This window comes from Mesoplodon bidens (genome assembly GCF_964165515.1).
Source record: "Mesoplodon bidens genome assembly, chromosome: 10".
NCBI lineage: Eukaryota > Metazoa > Chordata > Mammalia > Artiodactyla > Ziphiidae > Mesoplodon > Mesoplodon bidens.
In genome coordinates, this window is record NC_138172.1 from 49,263,096 (window position 1) to 49,286,987 (window position 23,892).

General features: G+C 46.3%; 1 protein-coding gene across 1 annotated transcript in view; it reads left to right on the plus strand.

The window, feature by feature from the left end:
- The window catches only part of MLH1 (mutL homolog 1), a 57,937-nt gene that overhangs the window by 11,242 nt on the left and 22,803 nt on the right, over positions 1–23,892 (plus strand). Inside the window, exons 7-13 of the mRNA XM_081245805.1 lie at positions 1,018–1,060; positions 1,201–1,289; positions 3,254–3,366; positions 6,211–6,304; positions 7,236–7,389; positions 13,217–13,593; positions 15,679–15,827. Of these exons, the coding sequence (XP_081101931.1) occupies positions 1,018–1,060; positions 1,201–1,289; positions 3,254–3,366; positions 6,211–6,304; positions 7,236–7,389; positions 13,217–13,593; positions 15,679–15,827 (1,019 nt within the window). The remainder of the gene's footprint in view (positions 1–1,017; positions 1,061–1,200; positions 1,290–3,253; positions 3,367–6,210; positions 6,305–7,235; positions 7,390–13,216; positions 13,594–15,678; positions 15,828–23,892) is intronic.

The following is a 23,892-nucleotide window of genomic DNA, read 5'->3' on the forward strand; positions in this document are numbered from 1 at the left end:
CTGTCTCCCGGGAGAGTGCATCTTATTGGCATAGCCTGGGTCCCCCCATCGTGTGCCCACATTTGTGGGGAGAAGATTTCTTGACTGGCAGTCTAAGGATATATCAAGTGAAATGGGGAAGAGGTAGTGTCCCAAAGGAAGACTAGGGGCTGTTAACAGAGTGAGAAGGGACTCAGGGCAGGTGAAAACAACATTATGTCCAGGATTGACTTAACCTGCTAGTACAGTGGCCCCAGCATGGCTCTCTGAGCCTGCGTGTCCTTGAATTGTGACAGAGGTGTGTTAACTATTTCTCAGTATTGCTACAAAAATTAAAATCAGTAAAACATTTACCTCTATTAAAGTGGAACAGACACATCAAGTTTTTTTGCTTTTTTCCCCCTGGAATCGTATGAATCAGTATCACAATATTAATTAGCTCCTGGAAATAGAGGAGTTCTGGTTGGCTGTTTTAGTTCTAGGTGTGATAAGTGAACTAATTGTTACTGAATAAGTGCGTTTGGCTAGACACAATCCTCCAGGTCCTGGGGCCCATGGAGGGAGGAGTAGTAAATGATAGCCAACTGAGAAAAGGCTGGGAGATACTAGGACAGGACCTCGGGGGAGAAGAAGCGGGTGGGGAGGGGGTGTGTTGGGGACTCTGAGACAGAACAACAGAGTGCAGGGGGTGTTCAGGCTACATTCTCAAGATGTCTTTGAGGCAACCCAGATCTTTTGAGTTTGTGAAAATAAAACTGTAGGCAACGAGGAGATTGTATTGAAATATCCTTGAGTCTAGTCAGCAACGTATAGAAGCAAAGTTTTTTGTTTTTTATTCGATTCTGCCACATTTAGCATTGATATCTTCATGTCGTCTCTGTTGGTTTATTTTCCTGTGGGTAAAATATGACATTTAAAGATACTTTTGTTTGTGTATATCTTTGTTTAGATTACTTCACCAGTTTGTTTAACTGAAATGGGGCATGTACTCTGCACTTGGCCACTCTTTTTTTACTGTTTTGTTTTTTTCTCTGCCAGGTATTCAGTACACAATTCAGGCATTAGTTTCTCGGTTAAAAAAGTAAGTTCTTGATTTATAGGGGATGGTTATGTATTGTAAAAGAAGAAAGGATTTTTTTATAGTTGCCCGTGGAGATGAGGTTACGGTGTTTCAGTCAGCCCTGTGAGACAGTAAGTTGGATCTTCTGTTCTGTTTATCAGCAAGGTGAGACGGTAGCCGACGTCAGGACACTGCCCAATGCCACAACCGTGGACAACATTCGCTCCATTTTTGGAAATGCTGTTAGCCGGTATGTTGATAATTTATATTTTTAAAACTCTGCGTTCCGTCACATTATTTTGGAATCTGTTAACACCTGCCTTAAGAGTTTGCTTTAACCAAATATGCAGGCTTGTTTTCATGCTTCAGGCTTAGTGTCATGTTTCAGATTATTTCATGGAATCAACCCTTCTTGGGTGCATGTCATCTCCTAGATGCTCTGGCTATGAATCAGTGTGTTCTCTCTAGATCTCTGCCTTCAAAATATCTCCAGTATAGGAGAATTCTTCCAGTGCTCCCTCTTGTCCTTGTATTTTCATTATCATCACTTTAGGATTGCATTTATTATCATTCAACATTTATTAATTGCCTCCCATATTCCAGTCTTTGTGTCAGAAGTTAAGGTTATAAAGACAAATAAAATGTTTCTGCCCTTAAACACTTGCCTGTCTGGTGGCAAGCAGTTTTGTGTCACCAAACCTTCATTGTCAAGGAAAGCCTAAGCGGGAAAATTGCTTGTATTATTATAGATTTTTCACGGCACTCCCTTCTGTGGGTGAAAACCACTGTTTCCATCACAGATCCATAGCTAAATCTCAGGACTTTGCAAAGCCCAAAGTTCCTGTGTCATACTCTGAGGGGAAAAATACTAAGAGCCTTCTATATGCCAGGTGTGCACCAGATGCTGGGGGTGGGGTGGGGTACACAGATGAACTAGATAGCCCCTGACTTCACTTTTTCCAATAATATTAAAAGCAGGAGCAATAGTCCTAGAACTCACTTTTCTACTTTGAAGGACAAATTACTCACTCTTGGAATAAAACCATGTTCCTAGCTATGGAACAGTCAATTTGCTTTTAATTACCCTTTTCTTACTAATTAAGTATTAAGGAATTGTTTTTACAGCTGTGCTCCCAGAGCAAAAAGGGAGCTCTGTTGTACAGTGAAACTTTTAGGAGCTCATTGACCAAATTTTAAGACTCAGAATTAGTTGTTATGAGATTCCTAGGGACTGTAAGAGAGCAGCAGTTCCCAAAATATGTTTCCAGAACACCAGCCTCTTTTTTGGGGAAGAGAGGGTTTGCTGGTTCACCGTGTGGTGGAAGAAAGGCGAGCTGTGCCCTCTGCTCAGATTGGGAGCACACACCACTGCCTGCAAAGCATCCTCCATCCATCCAGCAAGTGCTTAATGAGCAAGTGCTCCTTGCTGGGTGCTGTGCTGTGTGGTAGAGATATTCAGTAGGGAATAAAGCAGAAAGGATTCTTGCCATCAGAGGACTCATATTCTAGTTGGAAAGACACAGGAAATAATTACTCCATTCATTAGTGACTGTGCTATATGCCTTAAAGGAAAAGTATAAGGTGGGGGGATCTCCTGTGGTTGGGGAGAGGGATTGTCATAGAAGGCTCTTTGAGGAAGTGGTCCCCAAGTTACGGGGGATAAAGAGGAATTAATTAGCTAGCAGTGGGAGCTTTCCAGGCAGAGGGACCAGCACTTGTGAGGCCCTCGGGCAGAAATGCATGTGGCTTGTGGGAGAACCTCCTTTCACCTATTAGCCTCCCCTCCCCATAAACACACTCTGGGGAGCACCACACAGGAGCCCCGTCGTGGTGCCCATCAGCAGAGTGAGGAATTCAGCAGAGATGAGTTCTTTGGAATCTCATCTTTGGGACTTAGTTACTAAGATACATAAAAGTTTCGGCAAAATAAGGTCTCAGAGCCTGGACTTGCTGTGTCCTAGCAGTGACGGTGACGCTTGGCATGTGACATATTATAAGTGCTTGAAAACACTAGCTAGGTGGGTAGGTGGGTGGATGGATGGACAGACGGATGGATGGGAGGGCCCCGGGGATCTCAATGAACCAAGTCACAGGGGTCCACATTTGGCAGTCAGTTTATGGGAAGGAGCCCTGATATTTCCAACTCTGATTCTTTAGAAAGTGTGAATTTTCCATTTTTTCCCCAAAGCCTCAAAATTTCTCTTTTCCAATCAGAGAATTGATAGAAGTTGGGTGTGAGGATAAAACCCTCGCCTTCAAAATGAATGGCTACATATCCAATGCAAACTACTCGGTGAAGAAGTGCATCTTCTTACTCTTCATCAATCGTAAGTGAGAAAGAGCCACGTGGGGAAATCTATCCACAGGGAACTTTAGGGGGCCATGGAAAAATTCCTCATGGACAGGTTTGATTACACCCGGGGAAACATGCCGAAATGTGGTTTAATTTCTGCCCTCAGTCTGCTCAGCCCTCTCACATGTGCTCATTGTTGGCTGACAGTTGGAGAGTCTGGTTCTTGCCTGTGAGAGGGTGCCCAGGAGACGGTATCCCAGGTCCCTGGGAGCCAGTTCAGCCTGCTCGCCTGCTGGCCTCAGAGCCTTTACCAGCAGGCCCTGGGCAGATCTTTGTTCTCTCCTTATGTCAAGGCCCACCATCAGAAATTGCACAGCAGGATACAGGGAGAGGGTATCTCAGGTGCAGGCAGTATTTGTTTTTTTTAATTGAAGTATAGTTAATTGGGAGTTCCCTGGCGGTCTAGTGGTTAGGACTCAGCGCTTTCACTGCCATGGCCTGGGTTCAATCCCTGGTTGGGGAACTAAGATCCCATGAGCTGCGCGTAGCGGCCAAAAAAAAAAAAGAAGTAGTATAGTTGGTTTACAGTATTGTATTAGTTTTAGGTATACAGCAAAGTGAGTCAGTTACACATCTATATATATATTTTCAGATTCTTTTTCATTATAGGTTATTACAAGATACTGAATATAGTTCCCCGTGCTATACAGTAAATCCTTGTTGTTTGTTTTATATATAGTGGTGTGTATTGGTTAATCCCATGCTCCTATTCTTCTCCCCACTTTCCCCATTGGTAACCATAAGTTTGTTTTCTGTCTGTGAGTCTTTCTGTTTTGTAAATAAGTTCATTTTTATTATTTTTTAGATTCCACATGTAAGTGATATCATATAATATTTGTCTTTCTCTGACTTCACTTAGTATGGTAATCTCTAGGTCCATCTGTGTTGCTACAAATGGCAGTATTTCATTCTTTTTTATGATTGAGTAATATTGTGTATATACATATATACACCACATTTTCTTTTTAAAAAAAATTATTGATTTGGCTGCGTCAGGTCTTAGTTGCAGCATGTGGGATCTAGTTCCCTGTCCAGGGATTGCACCTGGGCCCCCTGCATTGGGAGTGCAGAGTCTTAGCCACTGGACCACTAGGGAAGTCCCTAAACCACATTTTCTTAATTCACTCATCTGTTGATGGACATTTAGGTTGCTTCCATGTCTTTGCTGTTATAAATAGTGCTGCTGTGAATGTTGGGGTGCCTTTTTGAGTTAGAGTTTTCTTCTTTTCCGGATATATGCGCAGGAGTGGGATTGTTGGATCGTATGGTAATTCTATTTTTAGTTTTTTAAGGAACCTCCATACTGTTCTCCATAGTGGCTGTATCAATTTACATTCTCACCAACAGTGTAGGAGGGTTCCCTTTTCGCCACACCCTCTCCAGCATTTGTTATTTGTAGACTTTTTAGAGGTTAGGTCAGACTCTTATGTGTGTCATTCACTTATCTACACACTGGGCAGGCTCACTCAGGTGGCAGGGACAAAGAACACTCCTTAGTCATATCTCAAGTTCAGAAATCTCAGCTGAGGGGCTCCAGCTGTCCTTTTGTCAGATTACACAGTACAGCAGCTGTGTATTATTGAGGCAGCTGTGGGTGATGTAGTGAGCACTCAGAATAATAGTCTCCTCATTGCTAAGATCACGGCCGGTCTTCTCATTGGAAATAAAAAGATGTGGCATATCCTTGGCTCCATCAACGCAGGACAGCAGGTCATCAGCAGGTCATCGGTCTGAGGAGAAAAGAGAGCTGTGTTGTATGAAGATCTTCCTCTAATTTTAGTCGTTTTTTTTTGAAAGCAGCTCCTTTTTTAAAAAAATTTATTTTATTTTTGGCTGCATTGGGCCTTTGTTGTTGCACACGGGCTTTCTCTAGTTGTGTCATGCGGGCTTCTCATTGTGGTGGCTTCTCTTGTTGTGGAGCACGGACTCTAGGCGCATGGGCTTCAGTAGTTGTGGCACGTGGGCTCAGTATTTGTGGCACATGGGCTTTCTCTAGTTGTGGCATGCGGGCTTCTCATTGTGGTGGCTTCTCTTGTGGAGCACGGACTCTAGGTGCATGGGCTTCAGTTGTTGTGGCACGTGGGCTCAGTATTTGTGGCACACGGGCTCTAGAGTGCAGGCTCAGTAGTTTTGGAGCACCGGCTTAGTTGCTCCATGGCATGTGGGATCTTCCCGGACCAGGGCTCAAACGCGTGTCCCCTGCATTGGCAGGTGGATTCTTAACCACTGCACCACCAGGGAAGCCCTGATTTTAGTCTTATCTCTCCCAGCTTTTATTGTTTTCCACCCCCTCAAGCCTGCCTCATTTCCTAAATTACCTTCAACGTGCATTCAGATATTTCTACCACCTGAAATGCCTGGAAAACGCACTCTTAACCTTAAGTACTCCTTTTGGCTCCCCTACTGTTGGAGGTCCCTGAGCAGAGGTAGCTGCTCCCTCCCCTGTGGTCCTTACCGCTGGGAGTTGGAATTAGGTTTATTTACCAGAGTTTGTCTCCCAGCTTGTGGCACGTGTGGTAGGTCCCCATGATGTATTTGCAGAATGAAATTCTGAGCAAGGGCACGTGGTCCACCTGGACTGGCAGGGGGAAGGGACTGGGGAGGCAGAATTGACTGCCCTGTCGCATTCCTGCTACTCGGGTAAGAGGAGAGCCCCAATCCCACAGTGAGATGCTGAGGAGTCGTAATGGTAAAGGGGGCTGATGTGGATGTCACCCCAGAGGTGTTCTGCCTGAGCTGATGTCATGGCACAGTGTAGGTGTGTACCTGTCACCTCACCCCTTGGGACAGGTTTGAGCTAATTACTTTTATTTTCTAGATCGTCTGGTAGAGTCAGCTTCCTTAAGAAAAGCCATAGAAACGGTGTATGCAGCATATTTGCCCAAAAACACACACCCGTTCCTGTACCTCAGGTAATGCAGCTCTGAACTCCTTACCCAAGACTCACAAGGAAGAGTAATTCTGTCCAGCGGTCCTCTTTGAGACAGATGGACTTGCTAATCAGCCTGGTCAGAGTGAATCCCATACCCCACTGGCACAGGTTGTTCTTTCCCTTTTCACAGGTAAAGGGTACAAGTTTCCTTTATTTATTCACTCCTGCACAATCCCATTGAGAGGCTCCCTTGTGCCAGGCAGTGTGTTAGTGAAACAAAGGTGAATAAGGTCTTGCCCCTGCACCAGGAGGAACCTGCCCGAACCTGGCAGAGAAACCCTTCCTTCTCCAGGGTCTGTCCAGTGCCCTCTACCTACAAAGATCCACACTACAACGCTCCATTATCAGAGCCAGCAGTGAATGGTGAATTTGGCCTGAGGCAATAAGTTGATAGCTGGCACAGCCTCTAAACTGACTTTTGTATTACATTTTAATGTTAGAAAGTTCTCTCACATATACTGTTTTGATCTCCATGTAATACTGAGCAGTAAATAGGGACAGGTTCATGGTTACAGATGGGAGCACCAGTCCAGAGAAGTTAAGTGCCTTGGCCTTGGGTTATGTAATGAGAAATTCCACTAGTTCTGGAGAGGTGATAATAACAGCTGACGTCTGATAAACATGCTGGGTATGTGCGAAGTGCTTTACACGAGTTTAATCCCCACCATGTATTATGTCCAGTTCACAAGTGAGGAAACCGAGGCATAGAAAGATGCTGTAACTTACCCACAGCCACTCAGCTCTCAAGTAGCAGAGTCAGCATTTGAACCCAGGTCACTCAGACTTGACCTTGAAGTCTTAACCGCTGTGTCATTCGGCCTCAAGTCTTCCACCCACCACATACACCGTGAGTGAACTGCCCGCCCCCATTCTTCACCATGTGAGGTAACTCTTCTCTTTTTTCCTGCCAGTTTAGAAATCAGCCCCCAGAATGTGGATGTCAACGTGCACCCCACGAAGCACGAAGTTCACTTCCTGCACGAGGACAGCATCCTGGAGCGGGTGCAGCAGCACGTTGAGAGTAGGCTCCTGGGCTCCAACGCCTCCAGGACCTATTTCACCCAGGTGGGGGCACTTCACCCAGCTCTTTCTCTGGTGCCTTTGCCACCTTAAATGTGCCCTGTCACGTGAGAGCCCAGGTTTTTGACGGTTGCTTTAGGACTTTCTTTCAGCAGCATTTCCTTCTTTGAACCCAACTGTGAAGGTTTTGTGGTGTTATTCCTGGGCCTGGAGTCATAAGCCCTGAGTTCTTCTCTCTGCCTCCTTCTGACCTTAGACTGCCTTCCTAGGAAAATGAGCTGTCTGAAACAGAGTAGGGCGCCGCTCCCCTGCGTTCTCCACCGGAGACGTTCAGAGGAGGCTGATTCCGCATACCTAGGGCAGAGTGCAGGGGCCAGGCTCTGGAGAGGCAGGGGGGGAGGGCGGGGCCTCTCGTGTCAGACCTCGGTTACTGCCATGTGACTAACCTTCCCTGGCCTCCGTGTCCCCCTCAGTAAAGGTGGAAGTGGTCACCCCCACATCCAAGGACGGTTACAAGTGGTTGGTGAACAGCAGATGGAAAGTGGTCCAGGACCTGGCACTGTTCATCTTATTACAATTATCCAGGTTCTAAGTGCTTTGATTATAAACTGCTCCCCCTCTCTGGGGCCTTAGTTTTCCCATCTGTAAAATAGTGGGTTGATAATATGATCTCCTGTCCCAGTTCTGAGATGACAACATTTCTGGGCAGTCCTGTACTGTGTTCATAGTGAGGATGGGTTCATCAGAAGCACAGCAGACACCAAAACTACAGAAATGGAAACATTTTCCCTGTTAAATTACACTGGGTCCTGCAAGCAGAGAGTGGGTTTCTGTGAGCCCTGCTTCTCAGAAAACTTTCCGAGTGACCAAGCAGATGAGTGCTTCCCATAAGAGTATTCACGGTTACCACCTGGAAAGAACCTAGGTGGGAGACCAGCAGCGAAATGAACGCACTTGGGGCAGCCCTGGGGTCCGCACGCCTGGAGGTTGCTGGGGCTGAGGATGGGGTGTGTGTGAGCCATTGGAGCAGGAGCTGCACAGGGTGTGCTCCATAACTGGCAGGTGGTTTTTATCCGTTCTTGTTGCTCAGCATCCTTTACTGCTCCCTCCCCAAATATGTGCTGAGGCTCCCCCATGGGCAAGGTGCTGCTGGGTACGGTCTCCACCCCATGAGAGAGAAAAACAGAGACTTGGGAGGAGGGAGGAGGGGCTCCTGTCCTGGGCTTGGGCCTTAGAGATGTGAAAGAAGGGATGTGGCGCCTGGGCCCCCAAGGCTGAGAAGGAATTAGGTGGGCAGAAGGGGACGAGGAGTGCACAGGGCGTTTCTGGCGGAGGAAAGGACGGGGATACAGGCCTCGGAGAGGTGGGGGGCGGGGCGGGTGCAAGAGAACAGGTGTTGAGGATCTGAATGCTCAGCATGCTGAGTCAGTGTTTTCTATGCCGGCTGCCATTAGAATCACCTGGGAATCGTTTAGATAATACCTGGGCCCTCCCCAAACCAATAAATCAATCTCAGGGGGTGGGGACTGGGCATCAGTAGTTTTTAAAAGCTTTGCCGGGTGCTGGCATGTGCAGCCGGGGTTAAGCAACGCGGAGCCTGCGTGTTGAAGGCCTACGCTCACTGCAGAATTCAGGCCAGATCGAGAGGTTTTTATCAGTAAGTTAAGGAGTAAGGAGTTTAGACGTTGACTTGATGGGATCTGGTTTGCATTTTTTTTTTTTTTTTTTTTTTGTGGTACGCGGGCCTCTCACTGTTGTGGCCTCTCCCGTTGCGGAGCACAGGCTCCAGACACGCAGGCTCAGCGGCCGTGGCTCACGGGCCCAGCCGCTCCGCGGCATGTGGGACCTTCCCAGACCGGGGCACGAACCCGTGTCCCCTGCATCGGCAGGCAGACTCTCAACCACTGTGCCACCAGGGAAGCCCTGGTTTGCATTTTATGAAGAGCTCTCTGGCTGTGGCCTGGAGAGTGGATGGAAACCCACAGCGACTTGGGACAAGTGGGGAGGGGGTCTGAGCAGAGGACGTGGCTCCATTCGCTAATAGTTAAAAATCTGGAATTGCCAGCACCTGGACATGGGTTGGCTGGTGGGGAGTTGGGGGAGAGGCCCAGAGGAAGGGGTTCACCAGAGATCCAGGAGGAGTCTGTCGCTCCACTGGGAAAAGAACCTCTCAATTTTCCTCTTTGTCTGATCTTGCATGAGGCAGATTCATTTAGTTAGATTATGTTTTATTTCCCGAAAGAACTCTGCATCGTCCTGACCAGTGTGTCTTTAGAAGGAAGGTGGGTTTCTGGATCAGAGGGCCTCCCTCTGTTGGTGCATTGCTCTGCGTGGAGGGCTCCAAACTCAGGTTGTCCCTGCTCCTGTGGGGTCAGCAGAACACCTTGCCCTGCTAACAGCAGGTTGCCCTGGCTCCTGACCTTCTGGCTGTGGGTCACCTTCGTCCTGCTCCCCAGCTTGTGCCTTGCACTCCACTCCAGGGGCTAGTACAGCAAGAGCCCTGGTTTGCTGTGAGGCCATTTGGTATGGAAATCGGGAACCCTGGCGGCTCTTGCAGTTTGTTCCAACTCTGTCGTATTGGACAAGGTATTTCACTTTTCAGGACTTTAAAATTACTGTCTGCAAAGTAGTTGTGTTACTTTCTGCCTCCCAAAATCCACGTGTGGAAGTTGCACAGGCAAATGAAGTAAGTGCATCGCAAGGGCTTTTTAAACTGTCCCAGGAGACTTTTTCCTTTTTGAGCAGAGTTGCTACTGTAACTTTTAATTATTATTTAACTCTTTATTACTGAATCTTTCTAAACACACAGAAAAGCAGGTAATACAGCAAATCTCCATGTACCTATCACCCAGTTTCAACAAACCATCAACACTTGGCCATCTTTGTTTTCTCTCTCCCTCTCCCACTTGAGGGTGGGGGATGGGGAGGAGTATTTTTAATTAATTCTTAATTTTTATTATTTATTTATTTATTTATTTATTTGGCTGCGTTGGGTCTTAGTTGCGACACCCGGGATCTTCATTGCAGTACTCGGGCTTCTCTCTAGTTGTGGCATGTGGGTTTTCTCTCTCTAGTTGAGGTGCACGGGCTCAGTAGTTGTGGCACACGGGCTTAGTTACCCATGGCATGTGGGATCTTAGTTCCCCAACTGGGGATCGAACCCAAGTCCCCTGCATTGGAAGGCGGATTCTTTACCACCAGACCACTGGGGAAGTCCCTGGGGAGGAGTATTTTAAAGCAGATTCCAGGCACTTATTTTTCCCCTAGTACTGCATTATGCATCTAAAAACATTTTTTTTCCTTATACAATCACAATGTCCTTTTACACCTAATACAATTAATAGTAATAATACCATTTCACATCCACTCCATATTCAAGTACCCCAATTGTTCAAAAAAATATCTTTTTATAAAAGTAGCTTTGTTCCGGAATTCCCTGGCACTCCAGTGGGTAGGACTCAGTGCTTTCACTGCCATGGGCCCAGGTTCAATCCCTGGTCGCAGAACTAAGATCCTGCAAGCCGTGTGGCACGGCCAAAAAAAAAAGTAGCTTTGTTCAAATCTGTATCCAGTCAAGTTCCACTCATGTATTTGGTTATGTCTCTTTGAAACTAGGAAGATCACCCTACCTTTTTTGCTTATAGTCCTTATTAGCTTATTTTGAAGGTGTCCTGTAGAAAAATGCACATTTTGGGTTAGCCGATTGCTTCTTCTTAGTGTCCTTCAACTTGTTTCAATCCTCCATATTTCCTATAAACTGAAAATTAGATCTAGAGGTATGATTATATTCAGATTAAAAAAAATGTTTGCAAGAATTTGTGATAGGTGATGCCATGTACTTTTTTTTAAAAAAATTTATGGCTGCATTGGGTCTTTGTTGCTGCACGTGGGCTTTCTCTAGTTGCAGCAAGCGGGGGCTACTCTGTTGCAGCGCGCAGACTTCTCATTGTGGTGGCTTCTCGTTGCGGAGCACAGCCTCTAGGTGCGCAGGCTCAGTAGTTGTGGCATGCGGGCTCAGTAGTTGTGGCTTGCAGGCTCTAGAGCGCAGGCTCAGTCATTGTGGTGCACGGGCTTAGTTGCTCCACGGCATGTGGGATCTTACCGGACCAGGGCTCGAACCCGTGTCCCCTGCATTGGCAGGCGGATTCTTAAACCACTGTGCCAGCAGGGAAGCCCCTGCCATGTACTTTCTATCAAATCCCAGCAGGAGGCGCGTGATGGCTTGTTCTATCATCCTGGTGTTAAGATTTCTCAGCAGGCTTAGCTGGTGACAGCCTGATTCCTTCACCATGAAGTTCACTATTAGTGATTAGCTTAAAGGTTTCACCATTCATTGATGACCATTGCCTGCATCAGTTATTTCATTAGGATTGCAAGATTATGATTTTCTGATTTTATTATTTCTTCTTTATTAATAAGCTATAATTTTCTGTACAGAAAAATTTTCACTCATTTGTTAGAGCTATCAGGTTATCCTGAAATACAGTTCATACCAGAAAGTAAGGATAAATGCTGAGTTCTATGCCTTTGATGATCAATTTGCAGGGAAATGGGTTGGTGTCCTAGCAATGTCCAGTAACATTTAATGACTTTTTTCTGTCTCTTCCTCTCTCCCTCCCTCTTTTGCTTCTTCTCCATTTTTCTCTCTTTTAGTATTTTGTCATAGTTGTTAACAAGCATCATAATTCAATCAGTTGTAGTCAAATTATTCCATCTTTGGCCAGCAGAAGCCCCTTCAGGCTGGGGCTGTTGTCCTTTTGACCCAATTCCATGAGTTTTTGATAGTTTTCTTGTGTCTGGTGAGACAGGATGTTTGTAGGCTCACTCTGTACTTACCCAGCCCAAGCCCTGGAATTGGCCACTTTTCCAAGGAACTCTGGTTTATTTTAGTGGGGAATGGCATTTAGACACTATAATCTGGGATCGGGGGACCTCATTGCTACTGGGTGGGTCATAGCTTTCAGGCCTTTCCAGTGGACAGACCTAGGAAATATGTATGTTTAAAAATAGTCAGTAGGAAGGTAGTTGCCAGAGCTAGAGGGGAGGGGAGAATGGGGAGTTACTGTTTAATGGGTAGAGAGTTTCCGTTTGGGAGGATGGATGTTGGTGATGGTTGCACAACAGTGTGAATGTACTTAATGCCACAGGACTGTATACTTGAAAATGGTTAAATGATAAATTTTATGTTATGTATACTTTACCACAATAAAAAAATAAAATATGGCAGCAAAAAAATAAAAAGTAGACAAAAATATGAGAGTTTTACACTAGTATTTTTATATCAAACCAGTTTTTATTTTATTTTTTTAAGGTTTTTTTTTGATAAATTTATTTTATTTATTTTATTTTTGGCTGCGTTGGGTCTTCATTGCTGCATGCGGGCTTTCTCTAGTTGCGGCGAGCGGGGGCTATTCTTTGTTGCGGTGTGCAGGCTTCTCATTGTGGTGGCTTCTCTTGTTGTGGAGCATGGGCTCTAGGCACGCGGGCTTCAGTAGTTGTGGCACGTGGGCTCAGTAGTTGTGGCTAATGGGCTCTAGAGCACAGGCTCAGTAGTTGCGGTGCACGGGCTTAGTTGCTCCGTTGCATGTGGGATCTTCCCGGACCAGGACTCAAACCCATGTCCCCTGCATTGGCAGGCGGATTCTTAACCACTGCGTCACCAGGAAAGCCCTCAAACCAGTTTTTAAATTATAAGGATTTAGCTGAATTTTATATTTGTGTATTTTTAATTTCATACTTCAAATTTTGGTCAGAATTGCTTCTATAATAATTCTGTAATGATGTACCTGGTTCTAGCTTTTACTCCATTTTGGGACCTGTGCTTCTCTCCTTCATACACTGACTCTTCCCCCTGTCTTCTTTTTTGACACAGACTTTACTACCAGGTCTTACTGGCCCCTCTGGGGAGGTGGTTAAATCCACAACAGGTGTGACCCTCTCATCTACTGCTGGAAGTGGCGACAAGGTGTATGCCCACCAGATGGTCCGCACAGATTGCCGGGAACAGAAACTCGATGCCTTCCTGCAGCCTGTGAGCAAGGCCCTATCCAGTCAGCCCCAGGCTGTTGTCCTAGAGGACAGGACAGCTGCTTCTAGTAGCGGGGCCAGGCAGCAGGATGAGGAAATGCTTGAACTCTCAGCTCCTGCTGAAGTGGCTGCCAAGAATCAGGGCTTGGAGGAGGATGCAACAAAGAGGACTGCAGACTCGTCAGAGAAAAGAGGGCCCTCTTCCAGCCCCGAGAACCCCAGGTATGGCCTTGTGGGAAAGCACAGCTTGCCTCCTTTGTTTTTTTTTTTTAACAATTTTTTTTAATTTATTTTATTTTTGGCTGCATTGGGTCTTCATTGCTGCCTGCAGGCTTTCTTTAGTTACTGTGAGCAGGGGCTACTCTTTGTTGCGGTGCGCGGGCTTCTTATTGCGGTGGCTTCTCTTGTTGTGGAGCACGGGCTCTAGGCATGCAGGCTTCAGTAGTTGCGGCACGTGGGCTCAGTAATTGTGGCTCGCAGGCTCTAGAGCACAGGCTCAGTAGTTGAGGTGCACCGGCTTAGTTGCTCCGCGGCATGTGGGATCTTCCCGGACCAGGGCTCGAACCTGTGTCCCCTGCGTTGGCAGGCGGATTCTTAACCACTGGGCCACCAGGGAAGTCTTCCTTCGTTCTTTAATGAAACTACCTTCTAACTTGGACTGTCACAAACCCCTTGCATCTTCTCTCCCTGATTCTCCCTCTCCCGCCAATGGGTTGGTGCTTTGGCCTGGTCTACTGTCGGCCTTTGACCATGGCTTTAGAGTCACACCCATCACAGTGGCCTTTGCAATATCTTAAATGGCCGTGATTCCAAACATTATTTAAAAACACATCAGAAAAAAAATCAGAAGATTTATCCTTTAATTTTAGTATTGAATTTTGATAAAGCCTCAACAGCAGAGGTGTCTGGAAAGGGGGACCTAAAATATCTGGAGGATTCTTCCATCCTACTCCAAGCTACTTTCACTCCTCTCAGAAGAAGAACAGTTTCTCAGTTCAAATTATGAAACTCCCTGAAGTGCATGAGCTAGTGGTGAACGAGAGCTAGAGAGAGGGGGCAGGAACAGCCGTACTAATGACCGTCAGTTAATTTTGAGCCTCTTCAGTGTACAGTCTGTGGGTGCTTCAAGGACATCTCAGTGACATCTGTAAGGTGGATGTTCCTTATTCAGTGTGTGCGGGTACTGACCCCGGAGCTCAGGGTGAAGTCCTTTGCCCGAGGCCGCACGTCCCCCTGGTGGCTGACCACTGAAACCCTGGCTCTGATTGCCCAGTGGAACTTGGGTGAGTTTTTAAACTCCAGTTTGCTCATTTCCAAGTCAGTCTAGGGAGATGGCTTCTAAGGATTTGTTTTCAGAGAATAATAAAGGATGCTAATGTTCACTGAGCGTCCACTGTGTGCCAGATACTTAATATGCATTATCTCAGTTAATGCTCTTAACAGCCCTGCTGGGAAGGGTGACATTTCTGTTTATCACTTGGGGACTTAATGCTGTGAGCCATTTACCACACAGCAGAGGAATCTTTCTGAACCAGGAACCAGGGTGTCTCACTCCTTGCTGAAAACCAGTGCTTCCCACGGCACTTGGGGTGAAACCCGCCTGCCCACCCCCAGCTCATCACTCTCCTCCCCTTCGTGGCGCTTTGGCCACGCTTGCTCCATTGCTGACCCGACCTCCCTGAGCTCTCACCCCTTTGCTCTTGCTGGTCCCTCGGCGCAGGAACTCTCTGGCTTCTTGTCACCCAGGTCTCAACTCGGATGTCGCCTCTTACCAGAGACCTTCTTTGTCCATTTAATCTAAAGTTCTCTCGTTTCCCCTTCATTCTGTTACCTTGTTTTATTTTCGTCACAGTATTTGTTGCTACTTAAAATTATCTTTCTTCGGTTGCTGTTTGACTCTCCTGCTAGAAAGCTAGCATGGTGAGGGCAGGCACTTTGTCATGGCTGTGTGAGGTTGGTATTATAACAGTGGCTGATGGACAGATGGATGGAGGGCTGAATGAATGAGATGTGGTGAGGTCAGCGCACTTGATTGAGGCCCTGCAGGTCTCCGGGCTGAGCCAGACTCCAAAGCCCTGCTGCTTGCAGTGGCCACTGCTAAGGCCTGAGGGGTGTCAGAGAAGCAGTATCTGGGAGGACATCCTGATCTGGCTGGCCGCTACCAGCACAGGGAGCCCTCCCCAGATGTGGAGAGCCGGCACAGAGAAGCTGCTCCCTTCTCCAAAATGCAAGGCACAAAATTTGACTGAGTTTGAAACAGTTTTTTTAAGATAGTTATGAGCTACCAGTTCCTCGTTTACTTTGCAGAAAGAGACATCGGGAAGGCTCTGATTTGGAAATGGTGGAGGATGCATCCCGAAAAGAAATGACAGCAGCTTGTACCCCCCGGAGAAGGATCATCAACCTCACCAGCATTCTGAGTCTCCAGGAAGAAATCAGTGAGCGGGGACATGAGAGTACGTAAGTGCTGAGGGCTGCCTGTGACTCCCAGGGCCAGGACTGCTAATGTGAAGGTTTGGGAAGTGCAGGAAGCGTTTGTGTTGAGACAGCCTCTGTAGTGTGCTGAGCAAACCTCGCTTTACCTTTAGTAACCCACAGCAGCAGCAGCTGAAAAGTAATTTTCAACTGGGAGAGAAGGGAAAAAGTAGTCTCTGGTTTTAGTAAGAATTAATTGGTACTCTCGTTAAACCAGAGGAGTCAGAGTAAAGTGGTCATTTAAATAATCTTCAGTTTGATTTCTGTCTTAGCTAAAAGCAGCACAGCCTGCCCTGGGTGTGCTGTTGCTGAAAGTGCACAGGCTCTGGGGGGCCCTAGTTTGTATCTGGGCACTACTGCTTCTGTTGTGTGACCTTAGACTCATGACCTAACTTTTCCGTGACTCAGTTTTTCCTCATCTGTAAAATGAGATTAATTTCGCGCTTGAAGATTATTGTGCTGATTAGAGAGAAAATGTAAGTAAAACACTTGGTACAGAGCAAGGAGTCAATAGATATTTTTATATCCTAAAGATAAAGTGAAAAATCATTATCTTCCTCAGAAATAGCTTTCAGAACACCTGAGTATAGAACTCCATTTGAGTCCCCATTACTCCAAAACTAACTTTATGGTTTTAGTAATGAAAGGGGGCTCATCACCTCCCAGGGATGAACTGACACAGGGACTGAGGTGTGTGATAGTGACTTGGCCCTAATAGCAGTCCTGACCCCACTTGATGAGTCACAGTCGTGCTCCAGGTGGAGCCGTCATTGCTGGGCTCCACTGGGCGGCTCTGCACTTGAGTCTACACAGTTTAGCCCTGGCCTTGCCATTTTTCATCTACTACACATTTCTTCTTCTTTTTTTGCGGTACACGGGCCTCTCACTGTTGTGGCCTATCCTGTTGCGGAGCACAGGCTCCGGACACGCAGACTCAGCGGCCACGGCTCACGGGCCCAGCTGCTCCGCGGCATGTGGGATCCTCCCGGACCGGGGCACGAACCCGTGTCTGCTGCATCGGCAGGCGGACTCTCAACCACTGCGCCACCAGGGAAGCCCTACTACACATTTCTTGATTAAACAAGTTAACATTTTATAGCAGTGTTGAAATTTATCTTAAAATATGACAATCTGGACTTCTAAAAGAAATGAGTGGGGGCTTCCCTGGTGGCGCAGTGGTTGGGAGTCCGCCTGCCGATGCAGGGGACACGGGTTCGTGCCCCGGTCCGGGGAGATCCCACATGCCGCGGAGCGGCTGGGTCCGTGAGCCGTGGCCGCTGAGCCTGCGCGTCCGGAGCCTGTGCTCCGCAACGGGAGAGGCCACAACAGTGAGAGGCCCGCGTACCGCAAAAAAAAAAAAAAAAAAAAAAAAAAGAAATGAGTGGGGAATCCTCTTGTCAGTCCAGTGGTTAGGACTCTGCACTTTCACTGCTGAGGGCCCAGGTTTGATCCCTGGTCAGGGACCTGAGATCCCACAAGCTGTGCGGCGTAGCCAGGGAGCAATTTAGTGCCTTTCCCACTGACTCTTAGCCTCCTAAACAGCTGCTGTGACTCAGAGGCCCCTTACATCTCTCTCAGTCACTGCTTGTTTGAATGAATGCAGGAAGGCCTCAATTTGCTTTTCCTTGCCCGTTCTTTCTTTTCTTCGCACTCTGGGCCTTTGTCTGCACGTGGGGAAAGGCATAGGGGGCCTGTTCCCTTGGAAGGCTACATGCTTCCTGTGACTAAGGCCTTGCAACTTGCAGACGGCACTGCCAGTTGGCTTCTGATTTGTTTCCGTTAAGATTTGCTCCCGTTGCTCTTTCCCTCTGTTATTGGCCTTCAAGCTGGGAGCTTTTAAAACCATTTAAAATAATTAAGAGGAGGGTGGGCCATGACTTGATTTATTTAGTAGCCTTCCTCACAGTTGCTTAATTGACAGACTCCCTCAGATTTGGAATTTACTGAGTTTTCTTTAAGGATTTGTATTCCTTATGCAAAGCAGGCTATTTAAAGTTATAATTTCAATAAATTTCTGAATAGTTGCAAACTCTTTTCAGTGCAGTACAAAGCTAACCTGCACCACGTTTGGTCAGGTTTGGAGTTCATTGATGAAGTGTTGATGAATCTAAATTCATTTTCACATAAATCTGACATTGTACGTTCATGAGGGCTACCTCATTTAATTCTAGAATCGTCTTGTGAGGGAGGCAGAGCAGACGCTGTTACCTCTGCTTTAAAGATAAGGAAATGGAAGATGGAGAGGACAGACTAGTTGGAACATCCCTACAAGGCAAAACTGGCCTGGGTGCCTGTCCTGTGGAGGGTGGGCCGTTACTGGTGTGGCCTGCATCAGAGACACTAGCCCAGTATTTAGGTGCAAAACTAGATCAGCTGCTCTAGATCACGTGTTGGGATGAGCACAGCATGTGATCCCTGATCCCTCAGACTTGAGGCTGTTTTCAGACATGCAGGGTAGGGTCTTACAGAGGGAGTCCCAGTCCTGGTGTGGGGAGTGGGGTGAGCACTGTGGAGCCAGGAGGACTCTGCTGAAGCCCCTGCCAGCTACACCATTCCGTAGCCACTCAGAAGTCTGTTCACCTTTGTGGGGCCTTTCCCTGCTCTGTGAAATGGTGCTCCTGCTACAGCCCTTACCAGGCTGTTGTGGTGAACACCTGAGACGCCATGTGCCAAGGTGGGGGTGGGGCGCGCTGCCTCGGGCCCTGCCCACTGCATCTGTTGATGCGGCCCCAAGCGGGGGTGCTACTTGTCTCTGAGTTGAATGCCTACGGGGATTTCTCTGAAGCTCAGATCTGGGGAGGCAGGCCAGAGCCTGGCTGTGCCCCCACAGAGCTGTGACCCTGGCCCAGGAAGGAAGTAAGATGCTTTCCTTTAACGACGTTCTTACGACGTTCTTAGTTGCACTTATTTGTGTGATTATTTCATCGTGGTACCTGGCAGAGTGCCTGGCTCGGGAACTCAGGAGATCTTTGCTGAAGGAGGTATTGGGAGGAGCCGCCTCGGAGGGAAAGCCCTGGAAACTATTTTTGAGGGACATCAGAGTTGAATGCTCCATCAGACAACTCTCGAGTCTGTGGATTTACCCAGTCCTCCTGGGGACAGTTTCGAGCAACCAACGAGGTTAATTTCTGGCCCGGTATCCCATCACCTTCCATGGAATTAGGCTTATCCTGGATTAATAATGACTAAGTTACTTATTGCCAGTCACATAATTTTGATCTGTTAAGGAGGATGAGGAATGTCATAAGTTATTTGCTATTGCTTGAATCTGAAAATGTGCTTAGCATTTCATCCACAACTTTATTTTCTTGATGTTTGATGAACAGTCCTGGATTTAAGTGTACACACTCTTCCATGGTTTGTCACCACGTAACAGCTTCTTTTGGTTCAAGAAGTCAGTTTAGGGGGCTTCCCTGGTGGTGCATTGGTTCAGAATCCGCCTGCCAATGCAGGGGTCACTGGTCCAGGAAGATCCCACATGCCGCGGAGCAACTAAGCCCGTGCACCACAACTACTGAGCCTGTGCTCTAGAGCCTGCATGCCGCAACTACTGAAGCCCCCGTGCCACAACTACTGAAGCCCGCACGCCTAGAGCCTGTGCTCTGCAACAAGAGAAGCCACCGCAATGAGAAGCCCACGCACCGCAACAAAGAGTAGCCCCCACTCGCCGCAACTAGAGAAAGCCCAGGCGCAGCAACCAAGACCCAACGCAGCCAAAAATAAATGATAATTAATAAAAATAAATATAAAAAAATCTTTAAAAAAAACACCCAGAAGTCAGTTCAGCAGACATTGCACCACGCCGAGCCCTGAGGCAGAAAATGCATTGAATGCACTCAAACCCCTGTCTTAAAGGAGTCCACGCTGTTGGGGGGGTTGTTTGGTAAATCGCCGGCTGTGACATAAGGTAGAATGAGGGACGTTCTGGAACAGAGACAGAGGCCGCGTCACCAGGGTGACAGGGTAACATCTGCCTGGAAGGGCTGCTTGATCAGCTCAGGCAGCAGCCAGAGGCCCTGGCGTCTGGGGGCTGCCAGGAAGCAAGCTCCGCACGTGGCCCTTAGGAACCAGAGGACAGCTCACCCTTCCTTCAGGTGGCTTTACTTGCTGCTTCTCAGAGAACGTGCTGAGACCCTAGGCTGCTGTTGTGTGGTTTGGATGTGTGGTTTGGCTTTGAAGCACAGAGGATTTGGTCCTTTTTTGCTGCTGGCAGAATGGCAGGGAAACGCCCACAGACCTCCAGTGCTGTGGGCATAACTAGGAGAGGAATGAAGCACAGGTTCTGGAGGTCCTGATACGAGGCTGGAGTGGGTGCAAGCAGCCTCACGGAGCCCAGGGAGGAGAAGCCCTGCCTGTCCTCCTTGTCGACTTCCTGCCTGGATGGAGCCCCCTGCAGGGAGCCAACGCCCCCCTCGCGGCCCCCTGGCCAGGCTGGGTCTTGGTGGCCTGTGGATGCGTCAGAGCTTTGATGAAAAATCTGTATGGAAAAATCTCTGACCCTTTTTTAGTAAATTACACTGCTTCTCTTTCCTCCAGTGCCTCCTTATTCAGGATTATTTGATGTTCTCCAGCTTTTAAAATAATCATTTTCCACCTACGCAGAACATCCTGTAGAGACATTGAGCTTCCAGTGGGAACAGAGGGGAACACTTATTCTAAAAATGAGGAAAATAAGCCTCTTTCTGCGGGGGGAACAGAGAGTGTTGCAGAACTTATGTAACAATGTGAGAACTCGTGTGGTGTCCAAGCTTTAAAAAAAAGTACAGTAAAAATGTGATGTACAGGCTTATGGCTGTCCCCAGACCCTTGCCCTGCTCTCTCCACCCGCTCTCCCCTGTCCCCCTTTGTGGTGGTATGTTTACTTCTTCCATTAAATATATGTGTATATACACATACACACACACATTCAGATAAATTAGTAGATGCAAAATCATGCTTATGAAACATAAGTAGGATCTACAGGAGAAAACAAATGAACGCTAACTTAAAGGAACAGCTCGTTGTCATCACCTGTGCAGCCCTGTGTGCTCTTTCCCTGTCCAGCCCCTTCCCTCCTCCCTTAGGGTAACTGTGACCCTACATTTTGTGATTATTACTTCCTTTCTTTTATTATAGTTTTACCACCCATATTTGTAGCCCTACAAAATTTATTGTTTACTTGTACAAATTTTAAACTTTGTATAAAGGGAATTATGTTTTTCTTCAGTGTATATAAGTATACACATATTCCTAAGATTCATCCATCTTGCTACGTTCCAGTTTACTTTTGCTGCTTGTAATAGATTCCACTTCCTGACTTTGCGACATGTTTAGTCATTCATTCTGCTATGGAAGGACATGTGGAGGACTCCAGGGGCGTCACCCCTGCCTCTCAGCCCCCAGCCTTTCCTGGACCTGAGTAGATCAGGAGCTTGGCACACTGGCCGGGAAGCTCTGTGCAGGGTAGACACACACTTAGAGTTACTGCTGGCTTGTAAAGTGACAGCTTGTTTTCCAAACAGGTCACTAAGTGTGTGGTCCCACCAGCAGTGTGGAGAGTTGCTTTGCTCCACTGTTTCTCAGGTGTTTGATATTGTCAGACTTTTCACCAGTTCGGTGTTTGTGAAATGGTGTCTAATGGTGGTTTTCATTCGTGTTTCCCTGATCACTGATAAAGCTGAGTAGGTGTATTTCCTCTTCTCTTAAGTGCCTGTTCTAGCTTTCTGCTCATGTTTCTGTTGGGTGCTTGGTCTTTTCTAACTGATTTTAGAAGTTCTTTATATGTTTATTCTAGACAGTAATCAGTTACGTGAAAATATCTTCCCTCAATTTGGGGCTCATGTGGTATTTTTTTATGAGTGCTTCCCCCCATATATATATTTTTTAAACTTTTTAATTTTATTATTATTTTTTAACATTTTATTTTATATTGGAGTATAGTTGATTAACAATGTTATGTTAGTTTCAGGTGTACAGCAAAGTGATTCAGTTATATATATCTATCTAAAGAGTAGATATATTTATCTAGTCTTTTTCAAATTATTTTCCCATTTAGGTTATTACAGAGTATTGAGCAGAGTTCCCTGTGCTATACAATAAGTCCTTATTAGTTATTTATTTTAAATATAGCACTGTGGGCATGTCAATCCCGAACTCCCAGTCTATCCCTCCCTGCCAAGTTTGTTCTCTAAGTCTGTGAGTCTGTTTCTATTTTGTAAATAAGTTCATTTGTATCATTTTTGTTTAGATTCTGTATGTAAGTGATATGATATTTGTCTGTCTAACTTCCTTCACTTAGTATGATAATCTCTAGTTGCATCCATGTTGCTGCAAAGGGCATTGTTTCATTCTTTTTAATGGCTGAGTAATATTCCACTGTATGTATGTGCCACATCTTCTTTATGCATTCATCTCTCGATGGACATTTAGGTTGCTTCCATGTTTTGGCTATTGTGAATAGTGATGCTATAAACATTGGGGTGCATGTATCCTTTTGAACCATGTTTTTCTCCAGATATATGCCCAGGAGTGGGATTGCTAGATCATATGGTAGCTCTATTTTTGGTTTCTTAATGAATCTCTATACTGTTCTCCATAGTGGCTCTACCAATTTACAATCCCACCAGCAGTCTAGGAGGGTTCCCTTTTCTCCACATCCTCTCCAGCATTTGGTATTTGTAGACTTTTTGATGATGGCTATTCTGATTGGTGTGAGGTGATATCTCATTGTAGTTTTTTTTTTTGTTTTGTTTTTCTCGGTACGCGGGCCTCTCACTGTTGTGGCCTCTCCCATTGAGGAGCACAGGCTCCGGATGCGCAGGCTCAGCGGCCATGGCTCATGGGCCCAGATGCTCCACGGCATGTGGGATCTTCCCGGACCGGGGCATGAACCCGCGTCCCCTGCATCGGCAGGCGGACTCTCAACCACTGCGCCACCAGGGAAGCCCTTCTGCCCATTTTTTGATTGGGTTGTTTAGTTTTTTTTTTGTTGAACTGTATGAGCTGTTTGTATATTTTGGATACTAGGCCTATTGGTTGCATTGTTTGCAAATATTTTCTCCCTGTTTGTAGCTTATCTTTCTTCTGTTTATGGTTTCCTTTGCTGTGCAAAAACTTCTAAGTTTGATTAGGTCTCATTTGTTTATTTTTGTTTTTATCTCTATTGCCTTGGGACACTGACCTAAGAAAACATTGGTACGATTTATGTCAAGAGTGTTTTTGCCTTTGAGCTTTTCTAGGAGTTTTATGGTGTCGTGTCTTAATGTTTAAGCCTTTAAGCCATTTTGAGTTTATTTTTGTGTATGGTGAGAGGGAGTGTTCTAACTTCATCGATTTACATGCAGCTGTCTAATTTTCCCAGCACCACTTGCTGAAGAGACTGTCTTTTCCCCATAGTATATGCTTGCTTTTTTTGTCAAAGATTAATTGACCATAGGTGTATGGGTTTATTTCTGGGCACTCTATTCTGATCCATTGATCCATATGTCTGTTTTTGTCCCAATATCACGCTGTTTTCTTTTTGTTGTTGTTGTTCTGTTTTTATTTATTTATTTATTTGGCTGCACTGGGTGTTCGTTGCAGCACGTGGGATCTTCATTGCGACATGTGGGATCTTTAGTTGTGGCATGTGGGCTCTTGGTTGCGGCATGCAGGATCTAATTCCTGACAAGGGATCAAACCCCCTGCATTGGAAGTGCAGAGTCTTAACCACTGGACCACCAGGGAAGTCCCATACCACGCTGTTTTGATTACTGTCATTTTGTAGTATGTCTGAAATCTGGGAGGGTTATACCTCCTGCTTTGTTCTTTTTCTTCAGGATTGCTTTGGCAATTCTGGGTCTTTTATGGTTCCATATGAATTTTATGATTATTTTTTTAGTTCTGTGAAAAATATCATGGGTAATTTGATAGGGATTGCATTAAATCTGTAGATTGTTGTGGGAAGTATGGCTATTTTAACAATATTAATTCTTCCAATCCAAGAACATGGGATATGTTTCCACTTCTTTGAATCTTCTTCAGTTTCCTTTATTGTTTTATAGTTCTCAGTGTATAGGTTTTTCACCT